This window comes from Bos grunniens, chromosome 11 (genome assembly GCF_055505025.1).
Source record: "Bos grunniens cultivar Pamir isolate PY7600 chromosome 11, Bosgru_T2T1.0, whole genome shotgun sequence".
Classification (NCBI taxonomy): domain Eukaryota; kingdom Metazoa; phylum Chordata; class Mammalia; order Artiodactyla; family Bovidae; genus Bos; species Bos grunniens.
In genome coordinates, this window is record NC_141175.1 from 92,310,596 (window position 1) to 92,337,044 (window position 26,449).

Here is a 26,449-nt window from a genome sequence, read left to right on the forward strand (position 1 = left end):
ATACATTCCTGCTTAATATGCATGCTGATGAAAGTTTTCCATCAAGAAAACTGTATCACTAACTCATTAATGACCATTAGTCTCACCAGAAAGAAAATGATACCATTTAGCAACCTCATGTCTGGATGATACTTTCTTTAGGCTCAAGTACTACTCAGTCTATAAGATCATTTAACTCAAATCAACTTGGAAAAACATTTTTTTATTCAAACTAACATCACTTAAAAGATCAAAGATAAGGCCTTATATCTGCTAGTATACACTGAAATCCATCAAGTAAAAACCCTTCTGGTACAACTGATTCCAAACCTTATGGTTCTCATGAGAGTTGCTGAAAGAGGCATGATTACCTTTTTACCTCTTCTTTGCCTCAACTTAAATGCTCAGGAAAACAAGCCCTTATACAGTACAGACCAAGTCCCCATTTTATCCATAGAAATATTATTTCTTAAACTTTTTCGGCCAACACTTGGAAACTGGGAGATCTCACATAAAATTTAGATTTACTATTTCTGGCAATACAAGGTCTACATGCCTAAGTTGCAACAAGCAGGATAGGAATCAGGAAGCTTCCATCCTGTGGGGCAGAAACAGTCCGCCAACTGTGTTCCTTTAGCCCCAAATCAAGACTAGTCCTTACAATTTTGAAAGAAGAGAAAATTTGTGACATGTGAAAGTATATGAGATGTAAATGTCAATGTCCGTAAATAAAGCTTTATTGGTATACAGTCACACCCATTCACATAGTATCTGCAGCTGCTTTCACAATGCAAGGCAGACTGAAGAGTCAGCTGCACACAGCTGAGAAGCTGCAAGAGAACCAGCACACCTCAAGGGCTTTCTTCAATGCTCTCTTGTGGTTTTTATCACCTCCTACTGCATATTAGCTTTTCTCACTAATTCCTATGTACCCTAGAGAAACCATACAATGGATACTGAACAAATGCTCTACTAAACCCAACCCAAATATCAATCAATGCAGGACATGAGCCAAGAAAAGTAATAGTAATTAAGATCTACTGTAAGTGCTATTCAGACTTAAATTGAAGAAAGTAGGGAAAACCACTAGACCATTCAGGTATGACCTAAATCAAATCCCTTATGATTATACAGTGGAAGTGAGAAATAGATTTAAGGGCCTAGATCTGATAGACAGAGTGCCTGATGAACTATGGACGGAGGTTTGTGACATTGTACAGGAGACAGGGATCAAGACCATCCCCGTGGAAAAGAAATGCAAAAAAGCAAAATGGCTGTCTGGGGAGGCCTTACAAATAGCTGTGAAAAGAAGAGAAGCGAAGGCAAAGGAGAAAAGGAAAGATATAAGCATCTGAATGCAGAGTTCCAAAGAATAGCAAGAAGAGATAAGAAAGCCTTCCTCAGCGATCAATGCGAAGAAATAGAGGAAAACAACAGAATGGGAAAGATTAGGGATCTCTAAGAAAATCAGAGATACCAAAGGAACATTTCATGCAAAGACGGGCTCGATAAAGGACAGAAATGGTATGGACCTAACAGAAGCAGAAGATATTAAGAAGAGGTGGCAAGAATACACAGAAGAACTGAACAAAAAAGATCTTCACGACCCAGATATTCATGATGGTGTGATCACTGACCTAGAGCCAGACATCCTGGAACGTGAAGTCAAGTGGGCCTTAGAAAGCATCACTACGAACAAAGCTAGTGGAGGTGATGGAATTCTAGTTGAGCTATTCCAAATTCTAAAAGATGATGCTGTGAAAATGCTGCACCCAATATGCCAGCAAATTTGGAAAATTCAGCAGTGGCCACAGGACTGGAAAAGGTCAGTTTTCATTCCAATCCCAAAGAAAGGCAATGCCAAAGAATGCTCAAACTACCGCACAATTGCACTCATCTCACACACTAGTAAAGTAATGCTCAAAATTCTCCAAGCCAGGCTTCAGCAATATGTGAACTGTGAACTTCCTGATGCTCAAGCTGGTTTTAGAAAAGGCAGAGGAACCAGAGATCAAATTGCCAACATCCACTGGATCATGGAAAAAGCAAGAGAGTTCCAGAAAAACATCTATTGCTGCTGTATTGACTACGCCAAAGCCTTTGACTGTGTGGATCACAATCAACTGTGGAAAATTCTGAAAGAGATGGGAATACCAGATCAGCTGACCTGCCTCTTGAGAAATTTGTATGCAGGTCAGGAAGCAACGGTTAGAACTGGACATGGAACAACAGACTGGTTCCAAATAGGAAATATGTCAAGGCTGTATATTGTCACCCTGTTTATTTAACTTCTATGCAGAGTACGTCATGAGAAACGCTGGACTGGAAGAAACACAAACTGGAATCAAGATTGCCGGGAGAAATATCAATAACCTCAGATATGCAAGATGACACCACCCTTATGGCAGAAAGTGAAGAGGAACTCAAAAGCCTCTTGATGAAAGTTAAAGCGGAGAGTGAAAAAGTTGGCTTAAAGCTCAACATTCAGAAAACGAAGATCATGGCATCCAGTCCCACCACTTCATGGGAAATAGATGGGGAAACAGTGGAAACAGTGTCAGACTTTATTTTTCTGGGCTCCAAAATCACTACAGATGGTGACTGCAGCCATGAAATTAAAAGACGCTTACTCCTTGGAAGGAAAGTTATGACCAACCTAGAGAGCATATTCAAAAGCAGAGACATTACTTTGCCAACAAAGGTTCGTCTAGTCAAGGCTATGGTTTTTCCTGTGGTCATGTATGGATGTGAGAGTTGGACTGTGAAGAAGGCTGAGTGCCGAAGAATTGATGCTTTTGAACTGTGGTGTTGGAGAAGACTCTAGAGAGCCCCTTGGACTGCAAGGAGATCCAACCAGTCCATTCTAAAGGAGATCAGTCCTGGGATTTCTTCAGAAGAAATGATGCTAAAGCTGAAATTCCAGTACTTTGGCCACCTCGTGCAAAGAGTTGACTCATTGGAAAAGACTGTGATGCTGGGAGGGATTGGGGGCAGGAGGAGAAGGGGACGACAGAGGATGAGATGGCTGGATGGCATCACTGACTCGATGGACATGAGTCTGAGTGAACTCCAGGAGTTGGTGATGGACAGGGAGGCCTGGCATGCTGCGATTCATGGGGTCGCAAAGAGTCGGACAGGACTGAGCGACTGATCTGATCTGATCTGATCTATATGTGTTATGCATGCTTCTGGCTACTGCTCATTATCCTTACATGAAATTCATAAAAGACTGTGATGTATGTTTCTAAACCCACTTTTAAGATTCAGAGAATGAACACTTATACACATGCATACATATATATAACACATATATACAATTCTATTAAAAAGACAATGTTTCATTTTATACTAATCTCATTAGGGGAGATTAAATTAAATACCTAAGGAAGACTTAGAAAATAAATATACCAAGACATTGTCAGCATCACACCCAAAGTCTGATGCTAATCAGCACAAAAGCCACACCTGGGTCTGAATCTCCTGGCTCCTTTTCTTTCTTTACCTGAATAGCTGTCAGTTTATGTCTTATATTCACTAAGATAATTCTTGCTAATAACAGCAGGATAGGCTTTGTGGTCAGGCTGTAGATTGATTCACCATCTAGAACGAGCAGACTCAGAAGAAACGCATCCAGCGCTTTGATCTGAAAAAAAAAAAAAAATATATATATATATAAGTTCAAATAATTTAGAAAAAAGTTAACCTTTGTATGTCTTAAAAGGATACATAATTCCCAGTTACTCAGTTCTGAAACACAATCATTTATCTATTACACAGCAACTGGCACTGGACCAAGTCCTAATATTATAAATGCCTTTAGAGATCTACAACTCCAGCCTGCCCTGACCAATGACCACCCATCTGCTTATATTTTAGAGGAACAGAACAATCAAGAAAATGCTACTATTGAAGAGGCACCATTATCTTACAGATTTACTTACAACAAAGTGTTTTCTCAGTAAAGCCATCTCTATGTGAAAGTATTCATATTAAACACCTACATTTCATATACGCTTCACCAGTCAGCTAATGTCGTTACAAACCACAGCTGCCCCTTAATTACTCTCAGGCCAAAGAACAACAAAGTCTTGCATATCAGATGCTGAGTAGGCATACAATCACGGACCGACGTGAACAGAGCCTGCCCAACAGGAAGGTCTCTGAAAAACCCATTTCTCAACTGAACAGATTTTCTACACTGGACCAGACACTCATGTTTTTAAAATGTGGGCTGAATAATTTTGACAGTTGCCACAAAATCAACAGCAGGAATGCTCAACATCAGGAAAACAGGCTCTAAGTCACCGACACAGGATGGAGTCCTTTTACTGTTTATTAGTTTGTGGGCATAGGCAGATTTCTTTTAACTGAGCCTCAGCTTCCTCAATTATAAAATCAAATAACAGAACCTACACCTCACATGTTTCTTGTAAGGATTAAATAATCCAAGTGATGCCAGTGCCAGGCTCAATGCTTTATGTGAAAGTGAAGTCGCTCAGTCATGTCTGACTCTTCGCAACCCCGTGGACTGTAGCCCGCCAGGCTCCTCCGCCCATGGGATTCTCCAGGCAAGAATACTGGACTGGGTTGCCATTTCCTTCTCCAGGGAATCTTCCCGACCCAGGGATAGAACCCAGGTCTCCCACATTGTGGGCAGACACTTTAACCTCTAAGCCACCAGGGAATCCCTGCTTTATAAAAACATTAAATAAAGGTACAGAAGGAACAGCCCCTTCATCATCACTGAAAAGTGTACTTGAGGAATAAAGACAATGTGAATGACCACCAGCAAACCACCAATAAAGCTTACTGTTAACCTACACTGAGGGTAGAATGAATTTTTTTTTTCAAGTTCAATAATCAAGGAACTATTCTGAAGTATTACAACTGCCTCAATCTCAGAAGAAAACAAAACAAAAAAAGTTAAGTTCAGTCCAAAATCACACCAAAGTTAGGGTCTGAACAGAGATTATAGCCCAGGCTTTCCAACTCCCAAGCCAGTATTCCTCCTACCATCTCATGCTACCTTCCCCTCAGACCTGGGCCAAGCACAAGGCAGTCCTCCAGGACAGGGCCGGGATCACTGCCAGCCTTCCGACTGGGACAACTGCAGGATGGGGGTGTAAGCAACCAAGACACAGACACAGAAGAGGACCTGGTCTGGAGAAGAACCTCACCACGAATCCAGGGTGGACACGATGAGTCTGAGGTTCCCCGCAAGACCTCCAAGTGGAGGTACCAATTACACCAGCAAGGCTACCGCTTAAGGACTGGAGAGAAGACCCTGCCTCACATGCCCAAGCTGGACCTGAAGCCTCACCGAATCATCCTGCCTTTTAGGTGGACTTAACAATCTTTATTTCCTAGCATCCCAACCAAACTGGTGAAGTACAAGACATGACTTTAAGAAAAAGAATCCTTTTCTAATCACACTGAGACAAAAAAGACTTCTACCTGTTGTAGCACAAATTTAGATCACTATCTTCTAATGAAATCCTTAAAGATAACAAACAGGTGACTTAACAGGGCAACAAACAGAAAATTACACAAAGAGATACTCCGTGATACACTACTTGGATCTCATTTCCTCTGATACTCAAAGTCAGAGGTTGGTTACTAAACCTTCTCCTCTTTAAGTTCTCGGAAAATGTCATTAACACGGCAAATAATAAATAAGTAAAGGAGTGAATGCATGAATAAACAAACAAATTTCTTTTGCCAAAGTTATTTTGCATCACTATTATCAAAAAATTGAATGCTTTTCTATCTTCTGCTTAAGTGAAGCAGTCTCTATCTACTCCTGTGATCTAACACTGATATTCCAACCAAGCTCTAACCATGCTTACAGAGGTTTGGAAAAATGGCTGAATTTGAAAGAGGACTGTTTATATTTTCAATGAAAACAGATAAAATGAAAGTTATAAGTCCCTTAGCAACAACTCCTCAGTCAAGAGAGCATAAGACATATAAAAATACTTATTAATCACAACAGTGAAGAAAAGTCAACATCTGGAAGCCTGAGATACATCTGATATAAAACCAGTTTACTAGAAGATCAACTTTTATGTGTGAGAGGGAATTACTCAGACGCTAAGCTTCAGTGCTATCCCGAGGCTGGTTAGACCAGCCGTCACACAGCAGTGCTAAAAATGCCAACTTGTGCCTCCATACATTGGAGGCAGGGAAAATTAACTTGGCTTTGATGACTATACTCCAACACCATGAAGTATATTCACAAATATCTGTCCTCACAGGAACTATGAAACATCAATAAGCACAGGAAAATGACAGCTGGAAAATACTGATATGCCACTCCCCAATTTTAAAACTTCAACTCCATCTTCCAAATTCTCAGATTGCTGATAAAGAGTATAAACTGAATAATTCTTTCCAAGACAACCTGACACAGTAAGAAGAGTTGAACATGCATATACCCTAGAGCACAGCAGTTCCATTCATGGATACCTGCCCTCAGCAGAGCTTCCCAACTCAGTCCTGGGAAGCATTTACAAGTGTGGTAAAACATCAGTCCTCTCAGCCCTCAGGGTGCCTAACTATAGCCCTAGGAAGGGGGCAGGCAGTAAAAACAGCCTCCTTCATTTAGCTCATTGCACCAAACATTATCCTTTTTTAAGTTTTGCTGTGCTTGGGAACTCTTACAAATGATTCCCAGAAGATGTGTTCCCAACAGCATGGTACATAATATACTACCAAAAACGGAAACACCCCATGTGGCCATCAAAAGTAGAATCGATATATAAATTGTGGTCCATTCATACAATTGGAATACTATGCAACAGTAAAAATGAATAGTTTATAATACCAAAAATATAAGTCTAAGCAAAGCAAGTCACAGAACACAATTTATTTCATTTATATAAAGTTCAGTTCAGTCATTCAGTCGTGTCCAACTCTTTGCAACCCCATGGACTGCAGCATGCCAGGCCTCCCTGTCCATCACCAACTCCTGGAGTTTACTCAAACTCATGGCCACTGAGTTGGTGATGTCGTCCAACCATCTCATCCTCATCAACCCCTTCTTCTCCTGCCTTCAATCTTTCCCAGCATCGGGGTCTTTTTAAATGAGTCAGTTCTTCATATCAGGTGGCCAAAGTACTGGAGTTTCAGCTTCAACATCAGTCCTTCCAATGAATATTCAGGACTGATTTCCTTTAGAATAGACTGGTTGGATCTCCTTGCAGTCCAAGGGACTCTCAAAAGTCTTCTCCAACACCACAGTTCAAAAGCATCAATTCTTTGGTGCTCAGCTTTCTTTATAGTTCAACTCTCACATCCATACCTGACCACTGGAAAAACCATAGCCTTGACTAGATGGACCTTTGTTGGCAAAGTAATGTCTCTGCTTTTTAATAAGCTGTCTAGGTTGGTCATAACTTTCCTTCCAAGGAGCAAGCATCTTTTAATTTCATAGCTACAGTCACCATCTACAGTGATTTTGGAGCCCCCCAAATAAAGTCTGTCACTGTTTCCACTGTTTCCCCATCTATCTGCCATGAAGTAATGGAACCAGATGCCATGATCTTAGTTTTCTGAATGTTGAGTTTTAAGCCAACTTTTTCACTCTCCTCTTTCATTTTCATCAAAAGGCTCTTTAGTTCTTCACTTTCTGCCATAAGGGTGGTGTCATCTGCATATCTGAGGTTATTGGTATTTCTCCTGGCAATCGAGATTCTAGTTTGTGCCTCATCCAGTCCAGCATTTCTCCTGATGTACTCTGCATATAAGTTAAATAAGCTTTATTTACTTATTTATTGACTATGCCAAAGCCTTTGACTGTGTGGATCACAACAAGCTGCGGAAAATTCCTCAAGAGATGGGAATACCAGACCACCTGACCTGCCTCCTGAGAAATCTGTATGCAGGTCAAGAAGCAACAGTTAGAACTGGACATGGAACAACAGACTGGTTCCAAATCAGGAAACGAGTACGTCAAGGCTGTATATTGTCACCCTGCTTATTTAACTTATATAAAGTTCAGAAAGTGGCAAAACTAAACAATATGTTTTCTGAGAATACATATATATGTAAGTGCTAAAACTATGAAGAAAGCAATGGAATGTTAACATCAAATTCATGAGAGTGTTTCATGAGAAAGGGGGCTGGGGATGTCACCAAGAAGCACACACAGGAGACCTTCTAATGCTTTTCCAAGTCAGAGCACATGCAGAAGATGCTATGATTTGCACACCAGGTAGCTAGAGAGGCTGCTAAGCCAGACGAGACCAGTTCCAAGGCTCTCCTAGCCCTGGGCCCACAGAGCCACCCCAATGGCAAAGGGGCTCAACACCTAAGCAAGAGCAGTCAGAAAGTTCCATTCTCCAAGGCTGGTGATGTTCCCTCTCTCAAGCCAGGTGGTGGAAACAAAGATGTTTTATTATTTAAACTGCACACATCTGGTATGTTTATTGAGAGTAAGATGTACTTATACTAAAAAGATTAAAATCAAGGTCTTAATGAAAATTTCCTACGATGTGGCCTGAGCCCCATCTTTTACTGCTGCCCCAACAGGCTCAAAGCAGCCCCTCAAACAGCCCTCACAAACACCTACTGCTCTGTCCTCTAAATTTGTGCTCATGTGACTGCATCTAGAACGTATTTCCTCCTCTTCTCTACTGATCCATTGCCCTCATCACCCTTCAGGTTCTACCTCAAGGTCCACTCTTGACTAAAAGGTCTTCTCAGACAAAAATCACTTTCCTCACATGTCTTATTCATTTCAATGCTTCTTACAGTTTGACTCTCTCATGTAACCCATTTCTGCACTGTCTGAATTGCTATCTGACTCCACAGGTGCTTCCACACTAGACAGCAGAAAGAGTACTGGATTTGGACCCAGAAAACATGGGTTCCAATCCCCCAGCTATAAAGCCTCTGCAAGTTTCTCTTACCACTGTCAGCTTCAGTCTTCTCATCAACAGAAAATGTCAAACTGATACAACACATGGGAATGAAGCACCACTCCAACCACACATCAGTGCTCAGTAAGTATCTGCAACCTTGTCTGGTAGGTTTCTACCCTGCACTGAGCAGCAACAGAGGCCAGAAAGTGTTTCATACACAAAGAGGAAGTGAGATGTTCCATATACGTAAACTCCTGGATAATCAAAGCATCTCTTTAAGTGTCAAAATCTTGGGGATTTTACTTGTAATCATCTTGGATGACAACTTTTGTAAGGTATAGATTAAATTCCCTTCTTAGACATAAAATATGCAAGGGCTTTTAACGTTTCAGTAATGATTTCGAGCCAGCACTATGAATCTTAGTTATTCTATCACAATATAACATTATGACTCAGTAAACTGACTGTACAGCTACAACTGCCATGGCTTCAGATTATGACTGCTTTGTGATTCTCATCAAATTATTAACACTGATTTCTAACAACTCCATTCCCCTTTCATCAGCTATTTCTAATTCTGAGAAAACAGGAAACAGTAAACAGGTCTTTTTGACTGCGTAAGTTCTGGATGTTAAGGTGCCCTTTTTCCAGGCTGAGTTATTAACAGTTATGCTCCAGTCCTCTGAGGTGGCTGGATACCTCAGTTACCAATCTTCTTCTTAGGGCAGGTTACATTCCCCCAAGCCCTGGGTACATGTGCTCAAACACAACTGAGGTGTTCAAACTGCAAGCCGTACTGATGACCTATGGATGCAGGTGAGTAACATTATCTCCATACACGGATATTAAGACTCATTATCACCATGGGGCATCTCCAAGGCACACACTTTAAGTACATACAAATAAGTGTATCTGTGACACAAAGGAAACCTCCCCAGGAACTGTTCTAAGCACAGCTGCAAAACTTTTCTGCAACAAAATTAAACAGATCTCCAGACTTTCTACTTCTTCAGAAAGTATCTTTGTGTAGCTGTGGTAAAATATGCAGCTGGAGGACTGGTGCAGCTGTCCATTCTTTAATAAACAGAGCAGCTAACAGAGCTCCATAAAATGAGGAGCGTTTGAAGAGGAGTTTGAGACTGACACCGGAACTTCTGAATTACATGAAACTCTGATCAATGAACAAGTATTCTTAGTAGGTTCTGTACAAGCCACGAAGTCATGTTTCTCTCTTACCTACTATTAACTCTGGCTTATAAAGATCCATTTCTAAAGAATAAACACAATAATACCTACATATGACATTTCCAAGAAGCGTACCTCACTGAACTGCTGAAACAAAACAGATGGCAAAAAATCCTGAGGGTGTAAATCAACAAGAGGGCCCGTCCAGTTACTCTGAACAAAAAGTTGCAAACTGCTTACACCAAGTAGGAATATCTTCTGTTGTCTGCATATAAGAATAAAGAAATAAACATAAACCATTATGTATAACCACAAATACACTACTATTTCATTTCAGTGTTATTAATAAAAATGTAAGATATCAACATTGACATTATCTGAGAGTATTACAAAAAAATTTTTTGAAATCTACAGTTTAGGTCTGCAAAGTCCAACACAGTCACCTTGAGTCACATATGGCTCTTTAAAATAATTCCCAGGTGGTGCTAGTGGTAAAGAATCCACCTGCCAAGGCAGGAGACACCAGAGATGTGAGTTCTATCCCTGGGTCAGGAAGATCCCCTGGAGAAAGAAATGGCAACCCAATATTCTTGCCTGGAAAATTCCAGGGATAGAGGAGCCTCGTGGGCTACAGTCCATGGGGCTGCAAAGAGTTGGACACAACTATGTATGCACCCACACACAGATACAATTTAAAAATTCAGTCCCTCAGTCACACTATCTACATTTCAAGTGCTCAATGGCCAAACGTGGCTACTGGCTCCCACACTGGATAAAGCAGATACAGAGTATCTCCATCATCACAAACATTCTCTTGAACAGCACTGGTTTAGGACCTGATCAGATACTGAGAACTTTGTCTTATGTTCTATTTAACAGCTCTGACATTGGGTGAAAAATTGATTTTATACATAAGAAAAGTGTCAATAAAAAATTGTTTCCAAACATTTTATTGATCTGCACTACAAACTATGAGAACAACAACAACAACAACAAAAAACCCTAGATATTGCACTTGAACCTATTTCTTTTCAATCCTACTTTGGCTGAAGACAGGAGTAAGTAGGTAAACTCATTCTGTAAAGGAGAAAACATTTTAGGCTTTACAGGTCACAGGTGTTTCTTTTGTCCCCAACCTTTTTAAAAATGTAAGCAACACTCTGAGGCACTTTGGCCTTGACCCACCAGAGGTAATTTGCCAACCTTTAGATTAAGACACGAGTGAAAGTGAAAGTCGCTCCGCCGTGTCCGACTCTTTGTGACTCCGTGGACTATACAGTCCATGGAATTCTTAAAGAAGCTTCCTTTTTGCGGTAGGGCCTAGGGAGTGTTGGAGGAAGAGGATGACTGCTTTCACTTTTTCTTCAGCATGAAGCTACAAGAATCCTCCTAGATTCCCTAGGCCCTACCTCAAAAAGGAAGATTCTTTAAGAAAAAAATAAATAAAATAAAACCTACGCGCCTATGGTATCCAGAATGCTCTGGACACAGTGCAATCGAGAGCAGAGCAAAGAAAGAATAGAGGCTGTTTGTAGTTAGAAGTTTAGGAAACTTGGGGAAACAGGTGTGCAGCAAGATCTTAATGTAAGCCTTAATAAATGTCATAACTAAAAATCAAAATCCTCAAGAAGAGCTAAGAATACAGTTTAATTTTCAAATAACCTCAAAATAAGGTAACTGAAATGTCTCTTCTCAGCTCTATGTGACAAGCAGGAGTTCTGGTCGACCAGTGTTTAATGCATTTGTGCATGCACGTGTGTTCTTACGTCACCACACAAAGCTATGGTAACACACAGACACCTGATAGCAAAATAATAGGACCGACATGAAAGCAAAGAAAAACTACCAGACGGCAAGAAAAATGAAAATGAATGACATCTGTTAAGTAAAATACAATGTCTGTAGTAGTATTCTTTTATAAACTCCTAATAAATGCAGATTACATTTTATTTATCTTTACAACCTCAACACCAAGCACAGTAGTTGATTTGTTCAAGAACTAAAATGAAGTCATTTCTTACAAATTATGATAAAACAAAAGTGCATGTTTCAAAGAAAACTAAAACAACATGGTTGCCAGAGACAGTAGAGAAAAGAAAGGTATATTAACAAACTTACAAGAGTATAATATAAGCCACTGAAAAAATTAGGTTAACTGCTGTGCAACTATCCCTTATACTGCTGCTGCTTCAAAGTCGCTTCAGTCGTGTCCAACTCTGTGCGACCCCACAGACGGCAGCCCACCAGGCTCCCCCGTCCCTGGGATTCTCCAGGCAAGAACACTGGAGTGGGTTGCCATTTCCTTCTCCAAGGCATGAAAGTGAAAAGTAAAGTCGCTCAGTCACGTCCGACTCTTTGAGACCTCATGGACTGCAGCCTACCAGGCTCCTCCGTCCATGGGAGTTCCCAGGCAAGACTACTGAACTGGGGTGCCACTGCCTTCTCCATCCCTTATACTAAATACTATTAAATTACATAAACATCAATGGAAGAAGATAAACCAAGGGTTCCATAATAAAAACATTAAAGGTAACAATCTAAAAATAATAAAAGTACTTACAATTCTCACTCAGCAATCTACAAATAACCAGATGATAGTGTACACTTTCATGTTAAAAGGAAAGAAGGTCTGAAGTCTTAAGTATAGCTAAAACCTATGAGACCTAAGCAGCTGGAAGCTCAGTGGTTGGCAGCTACCACCCGGTCATAACTTAGTGTTATATATGAACCTCTGACATCCTACACCACTTTACCTTTTCATTCTCGATGGTCCTCTGGACAGAAGCTTTTACATAGATTATTACGTACATCAAGAGTCTTGACTAAATGTAAAGCCAGGTTTTCCAAAAACCGCAGAAGTCAGTGTGCCTTACATACTGTCAAGACACTACCAAATGTATTCAAAATTCATTTCTCCATGAAAATTTCAAATAAAATTCTACCTTCTGATTTTGTCCAATTCTGCTGAATCATCCAGGAATGTTACTATCTGCTTCTCTAGGTAGCTGTCAATCTTCTCTTCAGTTATTGTTGCTGAATTTAAAATACTTTGAGTCAATGAATTTAACAATATGGCTTTGTAGTTCCCTTCTAGCAACAATTGTAGGAAAGATCCACTCTCTGTAATAGAAAGAAAATTTGTACAATAATCCAAAAAACTATTTTCATATTGCAAAGGGTAACACTATTACCATTTCAGTATGCAAAAAAAAAAAAATGTATATATCTAGAACACTTCCTATAAATTAATCACAAAGCACTGTGCAAATTCCCACCATTTCTCCTAGGATTAGGAGTTCATCCATATCATGAGCAGTAAGGCAGAAGTTAGACCTAGAAAAAATATTCCGCAGCAGCAACGAACATAATCCTTCTGCTGAGAATTCAAAAGGAATCCTACTGAGAACAGAAAAGTTTTCTTAGAACATTTCCTTTTACCATCTGGCTCCCACTACCCCCACCATGAAAGTGAAAGTGATAAGCCACTCAGTAGTGTCCGACTCTTTGCAACCCCATGGACAGCAGCCCATCAGGCTCCTTTATCCATGGAATTCTCCAGGCAAGAATACTGGAGTGGGTAGCCATTACCTCCTCCAGGGAATCTTCCGGACCCAGGGATCCAACCCAGGTCTCCTGCATTGCAGGCAGATTCTTCACTGTTTATGAGCCACCAAGGAAGCCCAACCATATGCAAACGCACATTCCTGCCTCCACCCTTTTACACTGGTGATTTCCTCCTGGGGAACTCTTTTCCACTTACTAGTTTTACTCTCGGATCAAAAATCAGGTCAAGTTTGATTTCTTCCATAAGACTTCCAGACTCAGACTTCAGAAACTACCTCTCACCTGAAGCACCTATTGTATATAACACACACACACATCCCACTTACACATATATACTGTGTTAAACTCTCTCTCACACACACACACACACAGTCCTAAATTGATATTTCTCTTTTGGGTCCAGCTTAAATCGTACAACAACGTGTACCTATAACCCTGTAGTAAATGTGCCTTTTAACTCTTTATTTCTCTGGTAAATGTGCTTTGCTTACAAGATTACATCTTTGCTGCCTCATTTCAGTTGTTGTACTTACCAGCTGTGAGACCTTGAATAAATTACTTAACCAACTTACTTAAATTTCTTCATCTGCAAAAAGGGAACAAAAGTACTGTCTACTTTATATGTCTATTATAAGGATTAAGTGACTGAATAAGTGTTAAGAGATTATAAAAATAATTGACATTATTACTGAGGGCTTCCCTGGTAGCTCAGACGGTAAAGAACCCCTGGACGGGGAAAAATTTAGGGTGAAGACAAGTACGGAACCCGAAGACCACGCCCACCAGGTCAAGGATGCAACAACCTGAAGCCTTAAGAAATCAGGTAGATTTGGGTAGGAAAAAAATACAGGAGAGATGAAAACCCAGCCACCTCTTCTCCCCACAGTCCTCACGGCGGCGTAAGTCCCTCCTGGCACGTTCACCCCTCTCACCCAAACTGGCGACTCCCTCCTGCTTCCACTGCTGCCGCTCAGCCTGAGTAGGGAAGCCCCTCAGCACTGCCAGCTCCGGGGTCCACATCACCCCGGACATAGCTGCAGCCAAAAGATTCCTACGAAGGTCACACAGGAGTCAAAAAGAAGAAAGTACAAGTAAAAGCGACCAAGAGGCCGACGACTAGTGGCGACAGGTCGTGTAAACACAAAGCCTAGACCACCATGTGCAGATAGCGGAACAAGGAGGCGGCCATAACAGCAGCGCGGAGAACCCTGGGAAAAACACGCATACTCGCTGAACCTGCTTCCGCCTAGGAGACCAACACGAGCCCTTAGTACCGAGCATGCCCAGTGAGGATGCCCCGCCCCAAGCTGGGGAAAGGGACGGGACTTGGGGGAGGGGCCTTGGTTCCCTCAGTCCCGACCCCAGAGGCGTAACCTTGAGCTGCGGAAGGAGTGGAGGGCGTGAAGTCATCCTGCACCACCCACCCAGGAGGCCGGTTGCTAAGTCACTTTAGTCATGTGCGACTCTGTGACTCCGTAGACGGCAGCCCACCAGGCTCCCCCGTCCCTGGAATTCTCCAGGCAAGAGCACTGGAGTGGGTTGCCATTTCCTTCTCCAATGCATGAAAGTGAAAACTGAAAGTGAAGTCGCTCAGTCGTGTCCGACTCTTCGCGACCCCATGGACTGCAGCCTACCAGGCTCCTCCATCCATGGGATTTTCCAGGCAAGAGTACTGGAGTGGGGTGCCATCGCCTTCTCCGGCCAGGAGGCCAGTGGAAGAGATCACAGTTTCGGTCTCGCCCAGCTGCTGTATAATTGGAAAGACTGCAGCTTTGATTTCTCTTTAGGTCAGAACCCTCCAGACTACCTGATGAAAGCCTTAGTCGGTCCTGCCGAAGCACGTGGGCCCTTACTACCAACACTGAGGTACCATTTCAGGGAATTAGAGAACCAACGAAGAGGAGTCCAGTGAATTCCATATGAGAACTCTGTCTGGACTTAACTGGTGATCAAGTGGTTAAGAAACTGACTGCCAATGCAGGGGGACACGGGTATGATCCTTGGTCTGGGAAGATTCCACATGGCATGGAGTAACTAAGCCCATGCTACTGGACTCCCATTCCCTAGAGGCCCTGCTTGACAACAAGAGAAGCCCCCAGAAAGAGACGCCCACGCACTACAGCTAGAGAGAAGCCCATGCTCCCTGCAACTAGAGGAAGGTCCAATCTGTTTACTTTCCCTCTGACTTGAGGCTCTACACCCCAGAAAGCTCCTTCTTGTCATAGAGGAACAAAAACCCACTGAAACTAAAAAACCTGACCGTTGATTAGGGAGACTTTCAGAGAAAGATCCTGATCAACAGAAGGAAATGTAAAAAAGTAACAAATATATATTTCAATTAAATAGAGATCGGAGATCAGAAAGGAGAACTTACACATGACTTGCCATGGTTGTGGGTACCAAAATGCAATTCTCTGATGATCCTGAATAAACCTATCTTTGCTGGAAACACTATTTGGCAGTCTATTTGTTTCTGGCCAACAATGCATTTAAACTTTATATACTTCAAATAAAAAAATATTTTTATAATCCTTTAGTCAGTGTTAATAGAAGCAGGAAATCTTTGATAACTATAGTGGGCTGACTAGTTGCCCCAAAGATATCAAGTCTTAATCCCTGTTACCTGATTTGGAAAAAGGATTTTAAAATGAACCTGATGGGTTCAAAGTCCTGTCCTAAGAGATGGCACTTATAAGTGTCCTTATAAGAGAAAGGCAGAGGGAGATTTTACACACACACACACACACACACACACACACACACAAGAACAATATGTGAAGATGGAGGCAGAGGTTGGAGTAATGCATACACAAGCCAACAAATGCTGGCAGTCACCAGAAACTGGAAAAGACAAAGAATGGATTCTCACCTAGAGCCTTTAAAGAGACAGTAGTCCTGCTGACACCTTGATTTTGGACTTACGGTCTTAAGAACTGTGAGTGAATATATGTGTTGCTTTTTAAAAAAAAAATGTATTTATTTATTTTGTCTGCATCAGGTCTTCCACTGTGGGATCTTTCCCCAGAGCACATGGGATCTTAGTTCCCCAACCAGGGATCAAAACTGTGTCCCTGCATTACAAGGTGGATTCTTAACCACTGGACCACCAGAAAAGTCCCGTCATCTGTTGCTTTAAGCTACCAAGTTTGTGGTAATTTTCTAGAGCATCTTCAGGAACTAATACAAATACTAAAACATAATTGATGATTTTATAGAGGTAAAGGCAAGACAAATATATTTTATGGAATAAACATGTAATGTTAATTATGTATATCTTTATTTCATTACTTATCCAAACATCACATGCCTGCTAAGTTGCTTCAATTGTGTCCAACTCTTTGCAACACTATGGACTGTAGCCTACCAGGTCCCTCTGTCCATAGTGTTTGCCAGGCAAGAATACTGGAGTGGGTTCCCATGCCCTCCTTCAGGGGATCTTCGTGACCCAAGGATCAAACCTTCGTCTCTATGTCTCTTGCATTGGCAGGTGGGTTCTTTACCACTAGTGCCACCTTGGAAGCCCTCTCCAAACATTACTAGCCTTTCCAATGCCCACTAAGTTATTTTAATTAATTATTCTGATGACTGCTGCTGCTGCTACACTTATATAAACATATAGTTTAACACATATTTTTGCTCTGAAGATGTATTTCTCAAAGAAGTATTATAGAATGTATTTCACAACCCTGCAAATGTTATAGGCAGACTTCAGTGTGATTGTCCTTTTACAGTTTGGAACAAGATACCTTCCAGTCTCCCTGTCTTCTGAATTCCAGTTTTGGATCTGAAGACACTTCTCTTATCCATGTGATCAATGTAACATGTACTTTCATGTATTAAAATGGTAATCACTTCACATACAAAAAAAAGATAGCCACTTTACATAAAAAAACACACAGATTAATGGAACAGAACTGAGAACCAAGAAATAAACCCATGTATACAGACAGTTAATTCACAACAGAGGAGCCAAGAAGATACAATAGAGAGGATAAATGGTGTTGGGGAAAATGGACAGCCACATACAAAACAATGAAAGTAGACCACTATCTTACACCACACACAAAAATTGACTCAAAATGGCTTAAAGGCTTGAATTTAAGACCTGAAACTGTAAAATTCCTGGGAGAAAGTAAAAGCGGTAAATCGACTGACATCGTTTCCCTCCTAGCTCAGTTGGTAAAGAATCTGCCTACAATGCAGGAGACCTGGGTTTGATTCCTGCATTGGGAAGATGCCCTGGAGAAGGAAATGGCAACCCACTCCTGTATTCTTGCCTGGAGAAACCCATGGACAGAGGACTCTGGCAGGCTACAGTCCATGGGGTCACAAGAGTCGGACACGACTTAGTGACTAAACCACCACTACCACCACTGACATTGGTCTTAGCAATGTTTTGTGGTTCTGACTCCAAAAGCAAAAGAAACAAATGCAACAATAAATAAATAGGATTACATCAAACTAGAAAGCTTACACACAGTGAAGGAAACCATCATCAAAATGAAGAGGCAACCTACTGGATGGGAAAACATATTTACAAACCATATACTTGACAAAGGATTAATATGCAAAATGTATAAAGACTCATACAACTCAACAACAAAAAGCAAACCAATTTAAAAAAATAGGCAGAGGTTCTGAATACAGCTTTTTGCAAAGAAGACATACACATGGCCAACTGGCACATGAAAACATGTTCAGTATCACTAATCATCAGGGAACTGCAAATCAAAATGATAATGAGGTATCAACCCCTACCTCTTGAAATGGCTATTACCAAGAAGACAAGAAATAGCAAGTATTATAGAGGATGTGACGAAGAGGAAACCCTTGTGCACTATTGGTGGGAATGTGAATTGGTGCGGCCACTATGGAAAAGAACGGGGAGATTCCCGAAAAATTGAAAATAGGACTACCATATGATTCAGATATTTCATTCTGGGTATTTATCCAAGAAACACTAAAACATTAATTTGAAAAGATATATAGACCCCCTATGTTCACTGCAGCATTATTTATAATCCCCAAAATACAGAAACAAGTGTCCATCAAATGGATGAATGGATAAACAAGATGTGATGTATATATAAATATATATATATATAATTAGCATACCACTTGAATATTTAAAAAAAGGGAAATCTTCCCATTTGTGGCAACATGGATGGAACTTGAGGATATTATACTAAGTGAAGGCAGACAGAGAAAAACAAATATAAGATTTCACTCATATGCAGAATCTAAACAAAAAAATAAACACAAGAAAAACAAACTCATAGATGCAGAGAACTGATTGGTGTTTACCAGAGGGGAAAGAGGTTAAGGGGTGGGGGGAAGGGTTCAACTGCATGGTGACAGATGGTAATGACTTTGGGGGGTGATCACTTGGCAGAGTATACAGATGTCGAATTAAATACTGTACACCTGAGACATATAATGTTATATACCAGTTTTCCCTTAAACAAAAAAATATATATCACTTTAGAGATATATCAGAGCCACAGACATCCTATCAAAAGTTGTACACATATGGCATAGGGAGGGCTATTTCTTCTCAGGCTTATGGGAGAAAAATTGGGAAGGGCATCAAGTTCAGGGGGAAACTAATGGAAACAGAAGAGAGTGGGTTGAGAGAGCATCACCCCTCTTGGGAGCTGTCACTAATGCTTCTTGAATCAGGCTGGCCATCAGAACCACCTTGGGACTTTTGGAATCACCTATTTGGAATTGACCCTAATTAAATCAGAAGCTCTGGCAAGTGGGGAGACTCCTATTCTCAGGAGTTTTTAAAGGTCTCCAGGTGAGTCTAATAAGCCAGGGATAAGAACCATGAACTGGTGTGTACCACACATAGTGTGCTAGGCAGTTTCCTTAAGTTATGTTGTTGATACTTCTAACAACACAGAGAGACAGTTATTGTTTCCTTACAGACGAAGAAACCGAGTTTCAGAGAAGTCATGTGGCTTGTCTGAGGCCACATGACTAGTGATCTGAGGAACCAGGATGACTCCAACCTCTGTTCCTCAACAAAATATCACTGACTTGGATTCAGAGTGTAAATCTGTCAATCAGCTAGAAAGTGACACAAATTCCTTTAGAACTAAGATATTTGGCCACTTTAGGAGAAAATTGGGACATACGAGAGCCACTTTTGAGAATAACATCCCCAAAAACTTAGGGAAAGAATGGCCGTTCTGCCCATCACTAAACCTATTTACTCAATTAATGAAAATTTGTTTCACAGAATAGACCTTTGTAGCCATCCAATCAGTGTTAGCCTCTTGCTTCTGAAAGTCCTCCTGTCAGGGATGGATTCACTCAAATAAACACACCTCTGAGCGCCAACTAACCAACAAGAGTACCAACTAGGTAGTCATACCTCAGAAGACATCAATTCCTGATTCCTCAGAAAGTCTCCCAGACCCTGAACTCCACACTGCCACAAACCCATTAAGATCAACACTCCGCTCTGCTGGGAGAGACTGTGCCTGGCCAGGACGACTTTCCCTCTGATGACATAGTTAAGATCACTTGAAAATCAAAATCAACCCTGAATATTCATTGGAAGGACTGATGCTGAAGCTGAAGTTCCAATACTTTGGCCACCACATGTGAAGCGTCAACCCGTTGGAGAAGACACTGATGCTGGGAAAGGTTGAAGGCAAATGAGACGGGGCCGGCAGACAATGAAATGGTTAGATAGCATCACCGACTTAATGGCCACAAACTTGGGCAAACTCCAGGACATAAGAACAGGGAAGCCTGCCTGGTGTGCTGTAGTCTGTAGGGCTGCAAAGAGGCCGACACGACTTAGCAGCTGAACAACAAAAATAAAAAAGGAGTTAACTGTGGTTCAGGCATTCAAAGCAAAGCCAGGTGGCCATTGTGGGTGTGGTTTCAGACATGTTCCTACATCAACTACGAATCTGAATGTTCTGACTGCATCAAACCAGCCACTTTCAAAAAATGATCAGAAGCAGCTACCAGATGCAATCATATGGCCGTAAGTTCCCCCTTGTAAATATGCAATCATTTTGGACCCCAATCAGTCCTTGCACCATTCTTGCCAGCTCCGATCCTAATATTTAACAACTTAGGCAACATTTCGATTTTTGCCTGTGTAAGTCTCCCCATTTTGTAGTCAACACAATTCACGTGCTTCTTGAATCTGTGTATCCCAAGCAATAGTCCTCAGTTTGGCTCAAATAAAACTCCTTCCTATTCCTACTGTAAACTGTTTATTATTTACATCAACCCCTCACTATATGTTATGACTGAATTGTGGTAGGCCTTCCAAATTCCTATGTTGAAGTCTTACCCGCAGTGAGAAGCCCCTCAAAATGTGATTGTATCTGGGGACAAGGTCTCTAAAGAATTAAAGTAAAATAAGGTCATGAGGGTGGGCCCTCATTCAAAGTGACTGATGTTCTGACAAAGGAAACCGTGAGACAGTCACCAACCAACCGCGCTGCTCTCTTCTCAGTGATCACAGGTTTGTCTACGTCAGAGCCTGAACTTCTTCCTGGAAGAATTTCTGCCTCTTACATAGTGCTGTACCACAATCCTAACTCTTGAATTTTCTTTGATAAACGGAAGAACTTTTTTTAATTTAATCTTTTAAAACTTGGAATAACAATGGCATCATGGGGAGCTTTTGATATGTCATGAAGAATCAATTAATATGCTTAAGAGGCATTCTGGAAAAAAATTAGGAGACAGAACAGCACATAGACAACACTGGTTTCTTTTATTGAAAAAGTGAGGCCTCCCAAAAGACAAAACAAAACAATTTAAACTCCAAGACAGTCTAACAGACTTCGTAACATTCCCAACTCCTTGGGTTACTCTTTTGCTTTACTCAGCTTTACTTAATTTTCCAAATGAACTCCTCCTTATCCCCAGTTTTCACAAAAAATTCACATACTCTAGTAGATCCAATCAACTCTGTGAACAACAGGGAACCACATATACAGATTTTGGTAGAATAAAGGTACAGAGGCAGATAAACCACAAAGCTAATGCAGCTTAAGGTTTATGGCCCCTCTCAAGGCTCTGGGTAGGGTCCTAACAATGTAGTCCTAACAACCTGATCCTCAGACTGCATAACATCTGCAAAAGTAATAAAAAAGTAGCTTAATGATTGCTTAGGGCTGGTGAGGGAACAGGTCGAGAGAGGACAGTGATGGCTAAAAGATACGGGGTTTCTTCTTGAGATGATGAAAATGTTCTAAAATTAACTGTGGTGATGGTTGCACGTGTGAATATACTAAAAACCACTGAATTGTATACCTCAAATGGGTGAACTATATGGTATGTGAAATATATCTTAATACAACTTAAAAAAAAATGTTACCTTCAGTATTTCCTTGGTGGTTGAGATTAGGACTCAGCACTTCCATTTTAGGCAGCATGGGTTCAATCCTTGTTTAGGGAACTAAGATCCCACAAGCTGCAGTCAAAAAAGGAAGACACTGTCATGTCAATTAGTTAGCTTCAATCTTTCACTCAGATACACTTCCTCTCTAAGCAGGTAGTTCTAGAGTGGCTGTGGGAATCTGGGGAATCCAGGAAACTGAGATGGGGACGTGTTTAACTTTGGTTTAGTGAGATAGATTTATAGAGTATGCAGTCATTTCTGTGGCTATTGCTAACCACTTCAGTGTAGGAATGGCTTCCAAGAATATTCCTACAGCCTCGGTACTGACCTACTGTGAAAAAATGAAGGCTGGCAATCTTAGAATGAAATGAATGAATGAGTTCTGTGCTGCTCAACACCAGAAGTAGGTGGATAATCGAAGAAAAACAAGATTTGAAGTGCACACAACCAGAAGCTATGTAAAATTCTTCCAGTAATCAGACTAACGTAAAATTATGAGAAGATTCAATCCTCATCAATTCCTGGCCAAAACGGAAATCCACTCCTATCAGGAATATACTTGATTTTCACACTGAGAATGGGTATCACTATAAATCCATCATAATTTTTTTAATGATTTATTTTAAATTGGAGGATAATTTCTTTACAATGTTGTGTTGGTTTCTGCCATACATCAACATGAATCAGCCATAGGTATACATATCTTCCCTCCCTCTTGAACCCCCTTCCCACCTCTCACCCCTCTTTTTTGATGGGAACCACAGAATACAAAATTTATGTGCTGGTGGGCCACAAACCTGTTGGAATACTATGAATAGTGTATATGTCCATGGGAGAAGTTTATGCATTCCTACCATCAATAATAAAAAAGACTTTGTTCAACCATGCAGGAATAATGAATTCTCTCCCTATTCAGTCTTAGGAAAATTACAAAAATTATGGTTCTATGAAGAGGTAATCAAAAGATTACCTCCAAGAAAAAAAAATTTAATTTCAGTCAAAACATGTAAGGAAAAATTATTATAAAGACTTTTGTCAATTAATTATTTTATTTTTCTGCATTTTCTTATTCATTGATTAGGGTCTCTTTTCCCAATGTAAATAATTTACTTTTGTGTAATACCAAAAAAAAGGTAAAAACAAACAAAAACCAGTCAAACAAAAAAGCAATTACATCGGAAAATGGCTAGGACATGAAGTCACATTTGTATAATAGTTAAAACTACCCTCAAGAATCAAGTAGAGGGCTATAATTAAGGATTTTCACCAACTTCAAGAAAACAGATAAAGGAATAAGATATTTAAAGCAGGTTATAATGCTGGACCTGTACCAATTGATTCAATTAACTGTTAGACTCCTCTAAGATGGGAAAAAAAAAGTTTATGAATAATGGGATTTAAAAAAAAGATTTAAATAAAGCTTCTATGTAAAATTTAAAAATAAAAAATATACTACATAAAGTAAGTTCAAAGTCTTTTTGTTAAGGTTGGATTAACCTAAAGATTCAAAATCATGAAATAAGTAAAGATTTTTAAAAAATAAGATTTTAAAAAGACTTTAAGAAAGTTTCGGCCAATATCCTACAGTAGACCCAAGATAAAGGGAGCCTAATATCCTCTTTTACAAATGGGCTCAAGCATGAATTATTGAATTCAATCAGAAATAATACATGAAAAAATAATAATACATGAAATTGCCAGTTAAAAAAAATTCAATGTATAGTTATTAACTTCCAGACAGAAAGTAAACAAGGGAGAAATACATATAATTTGTCTCTCTGTATAAAAGAATAAAATGAGGCTTTCTTCTTTAAGACTTGTGAGTCTACATATAAAGATAATGGAACATATTACAAGCAGAAGGCCCTTTCAAAGAAACACTCATCCACATTGCCTTAAAAAAAAAAAAAGTGTCCAAAATCAGCCCAATGACACCACTTCAAGAGATATCAGCACCAAACAATATTGTGTCCTTCCTCTAACTCCCAGGGAGAATTGTCTGTAATAATGGGACAATAATTCTTGTTGATATAATGCCACCTTATCTACCTCATTCCCGACTGTAGAATATAAAATCTTGTAGTGAACAATTTTAAAGTTAGCTGAAAAGCAAAAAGGAAAGCAAGTTCACTATTTTTAAGAAAAAAAGAGGATGTCAGTGTGTGGGGGGGGAAAGATAATAAAAGATAAAGTGTTTTTGAGGGTATAAAGAGCTTGAAGGGAAATGAACTTTTGCATTGGTTTAAGAGCAGCATTCAAGTAGTAAGAATCTCTAATAAGCCTATGTCCTAAGCTATGACTGATTTTTTGGAATCATTATTAGAATTATTTCTTTATTCTATGGGACACGACACCTACAATTTCAGGATTTGCTCCCAGACAGAATGTACTGTAGCTCTTATGGAGGATCAGACTATAGCTGATTTAGATATTAGAATACCAAGACTATAGATAAATCTCTATAGATAATATAGGACAAACACAGGAAGATTATCAGCACATTAGAGTCCAGTTTGATTATTCCTAGAAAATTATAAATCTTCATTTTTGTACAAAAATTGAAAATGTTAAATCTGTGCTTTAGGGGCATTATCTCAATAACACAGCACATACTGAAGAACCACTGCCAGAAACAGCATATCCTTTAATTCAGTAGCCAATGCTTAGGCTCTTTGCTTCAGAGAAATTACAGGAGCCAACTGGTCAAAAAACCTTATACAGTTAGAGCTAAGGTAACAAGAAGAAAGAAAAAGGGCACCAACATGATAAAGGAGCTCCAGCTTGTCCCCATAAATAATGAAAATGACTCCAGGGAAATGGGAGGTGCTCTGGGGCTGTTTGCCAATTTTGCAGACTGCGAGGTAAACAGAGAAAGAGATAAACCAAAGAACAAAACCCATGGAAAGGTTAGAGAAAAGCAGTAACAAGGAACAGAAGGGGAGTGGGGGTGGCGAGTTTGAGGGAGACTGGTACCTATCCTTGTGATCTATCCCTTGGAAAAGAGAAGAGGCCAGGGAGGTGAAGAGGATCAAATCACTCTCCTAGGAACCCCAGCAGGCAGAGGTGTAATCCCAGGACCTGGGCCTTCTAGTGGCCCAGGGCAGCCTGCAGCTGACACCCCTGGGTTAGGCATTCCCTCCCTGGAGAAGCACCAGGTGAGTCAAACTAACTCACCATCAAAATGGCGGCCTGACACAAGCTCTTCCTGCACTGGAAAACACAGCTGGTGTAACCTGAGGAGGGACACGTATGCTGCTGCTGCTACTAAGTCGCTTCAGTCGTGTCCGACTCTGTGCGACCCCAGAGATGGCAGCCCACCAGGCTCCCCCATCCGTGGGATTCTCCAGGCAAGAACACTGGAGTGGGTTGCCATTTCCTTCTCCAATGCACGAAAGTGAAAAGTCAAAGTGAAGTCACTCAGTTGTGTCTGACTCTTAGCGACCCCATGGACTGCAGCCTACCAGGCTCCTCCATCCATGGGATTTTCCAGGCAGGAGTACTGGAGTGGGGTGCCATTGCCTTCTCCAAGGGACACATATAGGTGAAAGCAAAGAAAACTCGTTTTCTGGTGAAGCCCATGGGATCACATCCAGGGGCTAAGGGAAGAAGGCCAGAGGGTGCCTCTTCTGTCCAAGAAATGCATAAGTTCAGAGGGCTCAGCACAGCCCTTTAGTTTGAAGAAGCAGAAGACAGGAAGCTGAGAGCAAGGAAAAGAGGAAAAAGCTTCCTTTCAAACTGGTGTACACCTTAAAACTCAAGCATGTGGCCCCTACACTCTTACCACCCTGCTGGACTCCTATGGTGGGAAGCAGGGAGCTTTTAAGCTCATTCTAATTTATGTCCAGCCAGGCTTATACCAACACCGGAATCAATCCCAGTTAGAAAATATATGATTCTTTTGTCTTTGCAGAGAGGAGCTCTTAAAAAAAAGAGTAAAAAGCAATTAAAATCACAAAGGAAGAGATCAATAGATGATTTCATGATAATTTAAAACTTTGATGAGAAAAATTAAGTTAAAGGGCCATCTGGAAAAAATATAGACAAATATGATAAAAATTAACATTCTATCACACAAGTAGCTCATTTATATTAAAATATCCAAAGACAATACATAACAAAATGGGGAAAAGGTATAAACTGATCATTGACAAAGCAGAAATGCAAATGGCTAATAAACATAAACAATGTTGAAAAAAAGGCAGACTAAAGCATGTTTAATGAAGATAGGTAAATATTCTGATTAAAAAATTATAATCACCTACGCTGGCCAGCGAATGGGAACATTAACTGAAGCTAGAAGTGTGAATCAATACAACCTCTCTGGAAAGCAGTAAGTCATTGTATATCAAACCTTTTGACCTGGTAATTCTAGGCTTTATCATAAGGAAATAAAAGATATAGACTATGTTCATTAGAGCATTATTTATAATTAGCAAAACGGAAATAACCTGAATGTCTAACAGTAAGAAGCTAAGTACATCCA

The 26,449-nt window shown here is 40.4% G+C and overlaps 1 protein-coding gene across 3 annotated transcripts in view; it reads right to left on the reverse strand.

The window, feature by feature from the left end:
* The window catches only part of TTC27 (tetratricopeptide repeat domain 27), a 184,352-nt gene extending 158,860 nt beyond the window's left edge, over nucleotides 1–25,492 (reverse strand). The window contains exons 1-5 of one of the 3 annotated variants that reach the window (XM_086327527.1): nucleotides 25,141–25,492; nucleotides 21,943–22,038; nucleotides 12,968–13,145; nucleotides 10,161–10,290; nucleotides 3,482–3,622 (exon numbers count right to left, since the gene is read on the reverse strand). In XM_086327527.1, coding sequence (XP_086183653.1) covers nucleotides 3,482–3,622; nucleotides 10,161–10,290; nucleotides 12,968–13,145; nucleotides 21,943–22,000 — 507 coding nt within the window. In that variant the 5' untranslated portion in view covers nucleotides 22,001–22,038; nucleotides 25,141–25,492. Of the gene's footprint in view, nucleotides 1–3,481; nucleotides 3,623–10,160; nucleotides 10,291–12,967; nucleotides 13,146–14,521; nucleotides 14,974–21,942; nucleotides 24,793–25,140 lie in introns of those variants that run through there. The other 2 variants (XM_086327528.1, XM_086327526.1) reach the window with 2 other exon arrangements.
* Nucleotides 25,493–26,449: the final 957 nt, after the last annotated feature.